Genomic DNA, 8,844 nt, shown 5'->3' on the forward strand with positions numbered 1-8,844 from the left:
TTCACGAGTTTTGATATTATTAGAGTGTAGGCAATGAGTTGTATCTTTATTTTGGTTAAGTTGGTTGTAACGCTTGTAATATAACTATAAATGTTCTTTTATCGACTTTTGATGATTACTTACCTCGGACAACCGAGATGGTAACGCCCTTATATGCTAAGGAAGGCCTAGTTAAGGCTCCTCTGAATATGGGGGTGTTACAATCCTGGCATGTTTCAAATTCATGAGTTCACGCTGTTTGAAAATCCGCACGTCCCTAGGAGGATCTGAGCGTCCCAGAAGCAATCCGCTTGTCCTGAAGAGGATTCGCGCGTCCTGGCACGGGTTGGCAATTTCAGAACGTACTGCCTGAGAATCCGCGCGTCCCGTGTTGAATCCGAGCGTCCCCTGCTGCTATTTAACAAAAACACGGGACTCATCCCCTCCTTCCCAAAATCATTTCTATCTTTTACAAACAAAAACACACATCTTTTCTCCCTCAAAACCCGCAATCCCCTCATTCAAAAACACAAATTTCTCAACCACATTCACCACTATCAAAATAAAACTTCCTCAAATCAAGATTAAACCACCCCTTTTTCAACAAAAGACCATCTAAACATCAAAATCCTCACAAATTGAATCAATTTTCTAGGGTTTGGGTATAAATTCGAAAATCCTAAAATTGATTGGGAATTGATTGAAGCTTGAGGAAACAAGGAGCATTCAAGCACAATATTGGTTTGCTGATACAAATTTGAGAAGGAGAACATCATGGCAATAACAAAAGGTGGAAACAAGGCACCCAAAACTCCAAATTTATCCAAGAGGCAACAAGCTCTTCTTGCATCAAAGGCTTTGGTAGTGGTACAACCAAGGGTGGAAATCCAAGAAATTGCAACTCCTATTGAGGAAGCTACTACACCTACTCCGGTTATAGAACAATTACCAAATATTCCGGAGGTAACTTTGTTAACCGATGCTCATAGGAATGCATTTTAATCCCTTACTAGGAAGACTATTGTGGCTACCAAGTTTATATGTCAAGATGCCTTAGAAAAATTGGGTGTGCTTGAGAGAACTAGGAAATTTTTCGAGTCCATAAGGTTGCTAACCCTCTTTGAAATGGAAGAATTGACATACCCTTCACTAACAATGGAGTTCATAAGCTCCTTGAAGGTGTCTAAGGTAGAGGCTCAAAAATATGTTGAATTCCGTCTTGAGAACAAGAGTAGAATAATGACTTTGATTGAGTTTGGTGAAGTGTTTGGTCTTTTACAACATTATCATTGCATAAAGAAGCCTTTAAAATATGATGCCGCACCCCTTTGGAAAGCGATTACCGGGCGAAAATATAACTCTTTTCGGGAGTGCCATGTTCTATATTTCCACCATCCGGGCATAAGAGTATGGCACAAGTTTGTGGGAAATACCTTGGTTGCAAGAAAAGGCACCAATCACTTTACCGAGCTTGATTTTGTCTACCTTGAGTCTACCATGAATATCAATGGATCGGAAAGTTCACCAACGAATATAACATCCTTCAACTTTTGCTTGATCGGTGGCTTGAGATTGATAATGGGAAAGAAGGAGCGGCTTTCATTATAAATGGAGGTTTAGTAACGAGGTTAGCCAAGCACTTTAACCCGTATTTCAACAAAGATAAAACCTACAAACCGGTTAAAGGGAGCAACCTCCTTGATATGGCCACTATGATCAACAAATTCCATAGGGTCAAGAATGACAATCTTGACAACAAGTATGAGTGGCTCATCAAAGAAGCTAAGTCCTTCATCTTGCCTAGCAAAATATGCCACATCACCGTCCATAGCCCAAACTACCTTCTACCCGTCTCCGAGGAAGCCGAAATCATCATCAAGCAACATAGGGAATCAAATGCAAAGCCCTCCTCCTCCTCCATTGTGACTCTATCGTATCCATTTGCCTACCAAGAATTCAAACCAAATGGCTCTAATATCATGGTACGCAACGACTATTTGACCCAACTAATGCAACATATGCATAAGGAAGCTCATGAAGATCGGGTGAATGCTTACCGTGCTCAATATCCGCCCCTAGTTGGGCGGATAGAGAGATATTCTTCCCAAGTGCTTCTAAAGATGCCAACATGGATAGTCGAGTTGATAGGGGGAAGGAGATTATTGTTTAAGACGGAGAAGGTAGTGACTCTTGCCAAGAAGAAGAAGTGGAAGAAGAGCAAAGTTCACATAATGATGATGAGAGTGGTGAAGCCTCCGGGTCAATGTAGGTGATGCGAATGATGAAGAAGAAGTTGATGATGATGAGGATGTCGCAATGAGTGACAATTGAGGGTTGACAAGATATTTGGAGGATGCCACATATGCGGGGTTGATTACTTGACTTCAACCTATTCCATTGTGAGTTTGCTACACCTCCTCTAGCTTTGTTTATATCTCTTGTTTTAATTTTTTTTTTTTTTATCTTGATCATCTGTTTTGAGTCCTAGCAATACTCAAAGGACTCCCACCTCGGTTCCATTGAGGTGTCTCATTTTGTTCCCACCTTTGAAAATCCAAAATGACAATTAGTTTCATGTATTGCATACTTGTGCATGAAATTCCGCACTTTTACACTAGGAATAGTGTCTTACTCGGTTTGGGGAAGTTCAAACACAAGGAATGGGAGTTAATCCAAATTAACTCTCCAACCAATAAACGCAGTCATCATATAGAGTAGAATAGATTGCATCATTTATATATATATGTCATGTAGTTTGCATATTAGTGTAGAAATCATGTATTCTCATTTAGCTTGCATAATTTCCTATCGTATTTGCCATTGAGGACATTGCCCATACTAGTGTGGGGATGTGAAATTCTAACGTAACTTTTAAAATAAAAAATGATAAAAATTGAAAAAAATTTGAAAAACACAAAAATATGTTCTCTTATTTTCATAAAAACAAAAACCATAAAAATTTTAAAAATTGAAAAACCAAAAACATGTTCATTCCTTTGTAGTGTAGAATTGTATATTGTGTATATACTTGTGCTTGTGTGTCCTCCTATTACATTGGATCGACTACGCCACATCCGAGGCATGAGGAATATGAAGACCGCATGGTATGATCTTTCCAATCTCCTTTTTCCTCTCTATGTTAATGACTATGTGGCTTTATTATGATTGATGCGGTATACACCAATGTGATCTTAGGAGTTGCATTTAGCTTATATGGCATAATAGCTGATAGAAGCATATGCATTAGAGTTGTATAAATGTTAGTTGCATCATGGCATGTAATTGCATTTTAGAAAAAAAATTGTGAAAACATATATTTGGGAAACTTGACAAGTGTATATAAGGCCCTTGTGGATACTTTTTCTTCTTGAGACTTTGCTCATTAGAATGCCTCTAAAACACCCTAGGATGTGTCATGCTAGTATCCTTTGACCCATGGATTAAGGCCTAGTCAAGAGCACCTTGTGATGTGATGACTCCTTGGCTACCGTTTATTCCAAGGTGACCCTTGAAACCATGCAACCATCTTCCACTTCCATCACATTTTGTCAACAAAAAAGGGAAAGGGCAAAAAAACTATCAATTTGAGTTCAAGTACCAAAATGAAAAACAAGAAGTTTGTAATTTGCATCAAAGAAAAGAGGAGTACAAAACCAAGAACTCTTATGCTTCAAATATAAGCGCCCTCGTTACAAATTATGGTGACTATGAAAATGTTCAAAAATGCAAAAGTTTAAAATTGTCAAGTATTGAAATGCCAATCATCAAAGAAATGGCAAAGAAAATTGTTCTCAAAATTGTCAAATGCCACAAGAAATTGGGGGGAATAATAAAACCAAAAGCAAACTCCCTTTACGAAACTCAAAGTACATTGATCCTTTTTCCATTGAACCCACTTTTGTGCATGGTAGAGAGGGGACGACCCTTATTCTTGTCTAGGCAATTGGGGGAATTCCGCGATCCTATATTGTTTCTAACACCATAAGGAGACTACTCTTTATGAATGCATTTAACGATTGAGGACAAAGGTACCCTAGCTTGACACAACTTGGAGGTGGTTTATCGGTATCCTTCTAGGCTTAGTAACTTGAAGAAACCATATGTATAATGGAGTGTGTACCCTTAGATTGCTTCTCTTATAAATGATTTCCGCCCCTTAGATGAGAAAAATGGCTATTCTTTTGTAGATGCATCCATTACATGCTTTTGTGTGCTTAATGCTTGGATGTATCGCCATTTTGGCAAGCCCCCCCTTGCCTTGTAAGAAGGCATCCTACCTCATGGTTGTCTTGTTGTGAGTTGAAGGGGCGGAGTGAGACCCGCTAATTGTCTCATATCGGTTATATTAGTAGGCTAGTTTAAATAAGGGTCCTAGTTTTAGTCACATCTTTACTCGGGACGAGCAAAGGTTCGGTTTGGGGATGTTTGAAGTGACTCATATTTGAGCACATTTAGTCCCCAAATTAACCTCGTTCTTATTTTTTCAAGCACATATTTGGGTCATTTATTATCTTTAGTTTCCAATTTTGCATATTCTTTGAGCTTTTGTGTCCTTGGTAGGAAAGGATTGCTAACCTTGCATTTATGAGACAAAATGGAGCTAAATGGATCGCGTCTAATGACCAAGCATCGAAGAGAAGACCGATATTAGAGGCCTAAGTAGATAAATAAAGTAAAATGGGCAATGATGAAAAGATCCTTGCATCCCCAACACGATACGTGCGGATTGTTAAGGAGCCAAACAAGGGAACTACTCTGTCCAAGGATCCGAGCGGCCCAAGCATGATCCGAGCGTACCAAAATGCCATGATCCGAGCGGCTTGATCCCAGGACGCGCTGACTGAGAGCTAGGATCCGAGTGTCCCCTCCTTGATCCGAGCGAATCTCAATGCAGAAGAGCCCGTGCCTCAGCATAGGACGAGCGGATGGTGGCAGGACTAGCAAGGAGGATCCGCGCATGTCCCTCAGGAGTAGCATTTCCTCAAGTTTTCTTAGGGTCTTAATAGTCATTTAAGCCCTTAGTAACTTTAATCCTTGTACTTAATCTTTAATATAAATACCCCTTTGTAGTGCCTAGATTAGCATGAAATCTTTTTTGGGGAAAGGTAAGTTTATATATTAATAAAAGCCCATCATACAAAAGTTAACAAGAGGTAATTCTACCTCGAGTTAGATACAATTCGGACATACTCTATTTATCCACTGCCTAGTTGCATTTGATCCTATTATAAGTTTTCTTCCTCTCAAATTAATCACCAATGTCTCCTTCACCTGTTTTAACAAAACGGCAGGGGTAGGGAGAACATACTCTAATCTGCACCTATTCCTAGCATGCCAAATTAGGTACATGAGCTGTGCCAATACTGTAGCCACCACATGTTTCATCATAAGTGAATGTTCTATGAGATGCAACCACCAATCAATAACCCCTTGCAGAGGTAAACAAAGTTGCAGCCAATCCTCTATCAATCTCACACACTGCTGACTATAGGAGCGCTGGAAAAATAAATGACCAATATTCTCTTCTCCATCATCATAAAGCAGGCATCTGTTGCAGACAGCAATCTGCATCCTTACTAATCTGTCTTGTGTGAGGAGTCTCTTGTGAGCCACCAGCCAGATAAAAAAATTATGTTTAGGCAAAAGCAATTTGTTCTTTCTCTAAGGATACCAAGTGAAATCAATGCCATCATCAACAAGCCAATTATAACCCACCTGGGCAGTGTATTCACAATTGGTTTGTCTCCACTGGTCCTCAAACAGCCAAGGTTTAAGTTGGTTTTGAACTGCACAGATCCTCCGCCATGACCAACTTGTATTAAGGGTAGGTTCATAATCACTCCATGTAGATTGCTTTATATAAATGGAGTGCACCCACTTAACCCATAAGTGATCAGTCTTTATCTCAACCCACCAAACATATTTGCCAATCAAGGCAACATTCCATTGATGCAAGTTCTTTAAACCCATCCCACCTTTTCTCCTGGGTTTACATACCTGTTTCCAAGACACCAGTGCAGGGGTCTCCTTAGCTTCGTGACCATGCCATAGAAAGGCTCTGCAGATAGCATCAATTTTATTGAGCACAGTTTTTAGGAGAAAGAAAATCCATGCCCAATAGTTATATAAGTTACATAGAACAGACTTAATCAAGGTAATTCTTCCAGCATAAGAGAGATTTTTTGCACCCACACTAGTTATCCTTCCCGTAACCTTGTCCACCAGGCTCTGACAGTCAAGAACTCCAACCTTTTAGGTGCAATTTTTACCCCTAAATACCTGAAGGGAATACCTCCTCTATTCATACGAGAGGCTTCTTCAACGCTACTCACAATAGCCTCACTAATCCCATTAGTATAAAAATTGGACTTACCATTATTCGTCTTAAGCCCTGAGAAGATAGAGAATGTCTCAAAAGCTCTTAGCAGTAGAGTAACAGATTGCAAATCACCTCTACTGAACATGAGCAGGTCATCAGCAAAACACAAATGGGTGAGCTTCAATTTGGTACATAGAGGATGATATTTGAAGCCTTTAAACCTGTCAAGTACCCCCAAAAGTCTACTAAGGTACTCTAGGGAAATAGTAAAGAGCAGGGGGAGAGGATATCCCCCTGTATTAATTCTCTTTGGCCTTTAAAGAACCTAAAGACTTCTCCATTGAGAGATAATGAGAAGGAAGGTGTGGACACACAACTCATTATAAGCTCAATGCTGGGGGGGGGGGGGGGGGAATTTAAAGCACACAACATATCCTTGAGAAAGCTCCACTCAATAGAGTCATAAGCTTTCTGCAAGTCAATTTTCATCATAATACTTGGTGAGCAAACCTTCCTCCTATACAGCTTAATGAGATCCTGGCAGATAAGAATATTATCCACAATATCTCTATTTTTGATGAAAGCCCCCTGAGAAGGATTAATGATATCAGGTAAAAATAGAGCTAAGCCTATTGCATATCACTTTAGTAAGGCATTTGTATACTGTATTACAGCAGGCTATAGGCCTAATCTGCAACACATTATCAGGTAATTCAGTATTAGGAACAAGAGTGAGCACAGTAGCATTAAGTTCTTTCAGAACCTTCCCAGTCCTGAAAACATTCCTAACAGATGTACACACCTCCTTCCCCACTATACTCCAAGAGTCCTTTAAAAACTTACTATAAAAACCATCAGGTCCTGGTGGCAAGGCACCAGGAATAGAGAACATTGCAACCTTAATCTCATCGTCAGTCACTAGTTTAAGGAGAATGTTCTGATGTATCATAGTCAAAATCTTTCCAGTCTTAATAACTTTCTTTGAAACAGGTTGCACTGGATTAGAGGTTCCCAGTAACTTCAGATAGTACTTCTCAAAAGCAGTTTTGATCTCCTCAGGTGTAGAGCATAAATTCACATCCATATCCTTAACATTATAAACCCTATTCCTCATTCTTCTTTTCTTTATGCTAGAATGAAAGAATGAGGTATTAGCATCACCTTCTCTTACCCAGCTCTCTTTAGCTTTCTGAGTTAAGTAACTGTTTCTTGCTTTAATAAGTACCCTCAACTCGTTAGCAGACACTCTTTTAGCATGGCAAACCATGTCATTCAAAGGGTCATGGCTAAGTTGCTGCTGAAAATGTTTGAGAGCCAGCGCAGTGACATGAGTAAGATTCTCAATATCACTGAAATGATCTTTGTTCAACTACTGTAACACTGGTTTCAGTTTCTTCAATTTCTGCACAACTCTAAACATTGGAGTACCTACAATCTCCTTATGCCAACTATTTTCCACAATAGAGGCAAAGTCATCAAACAAAGCCCGCATGTTGTAATATTAGACTGATGCTTTCCTCTTCACAAAAATTGGATCAGTATTGATCAAACAGGGACAGTGATCTTATAAACCTTCAAGTAAGAAAGTAGCAACAGCCTCAGGGAAATTGCCAAACCATTGATCATTCAACAAGACCCTATCAATCCTGCTATACACCCTAGTTGCATCCTCATGTTTGTTGTTCCAAGTATAATAAGAACCTGAAGCCTTCATATTATATAACTGGCAATCAGACATCAGACTTCTCATAGGAGCCATCTCACCCCAAGACACTTCAACACCTCCAATTCTATCCTTTGTTTCAGTGATACTGTTAAAATCTCCACACACCAGCCATGGACCAGAAATCAACAAAGAGAAAGCCTTCACAGCTTACCATAAAGGTTCCGTCTCCTGATTTTTATTAAACCCAAAAACCAGTGTGTACCAAAAAATAATCTTCCTAGACTTGTCAAAACTTTGGAGTGAATACACTGAGTAGTAACAGCCAAAATATCAACCTGATATAGATTAGGATCCCATAACAGCCATACTCTTCCCCCTTTATGAGTACTATTATTTCTGCAGATTGCCCAATCCTCACAAATATTATTCCTTACCGTAAGCCAATTATTACCTTTTATTTTAGTCTCTAATAAACCAAATAACCCAATTTTATTCTGGTGTAAAAACCACCTTATTTCTTGTTGCTTTATTGGATTATTCAGACCCCTTATATTCCAAAACCCCAGACTACCCATGATCAGTAGATATGCCAGGAGTTAACAATTTCCTACCCTCAGTTCTTGCTTTTTGAATTGATAAAGTCAAAGCATCCATAAACGTGAGCCCTCTAGAAGTAAACAGCCTAGCCTCCCCATTATCATTTTTAAGCATCTTGCTAATAAACCTTCGTGGGAGGGAAGGCCCCCCAGCAGCTGGCTTCACACCCAATTTAGAATACTCTCCAACTTCAGAAACAACCACATGAGTAACAGGGACAGGATTCTGAACCCCTAGAGTTGCTTGCTGAACCACAGGAGTCTGAATCCCTGAAATTGTGCGC

The 8,844-nt window shown here is 39.5% G+C and overlaps 1 protein-coding gene across 1 annotated transcript; it reads right to left on the reverse strand.

Moving 5' to 3' along the window:
- Positions 1-5,640: 5,640 nt before the first annotated feature.
- Positions 5,641-7,790, reverse strand: LOC141618621 (uncharacterized). Its single transcript, XM_074435715.1, has 5 exons — positions 7,680-7,790; positions 6,963-7,595; positions 6,809-6,886; positions 6,259-6,476; positions 5,641-6,037 (listed from the first exon to the last, which is right to left on the reverse strand). Exons 1-5 carry the CDS (start codon positions 7,788-7,790, stop codon positions 5,641-5,643), a joined length of 1,437 nt encoding a protein of 478 aa, XP_074291816.1.
- Between the last annotated feature and the right edge of the window lie 1,054 nt (positions 7,791-8,844).

This window comes from Silene latifolia, chromosome X (assembly GCF_048544455.1).
Source record: "Silene latifolia isolate original U9 population chromosome X, ASM4854445v1, whole genome shotgun sequence".
Classification (NCBI taxonomy): Eukaryota; Viridiplantae; Streptophyta; class Magnoliopsida; order Caryophyllales; family Caryophyllaceae; genus Silene; species Silene latifolia.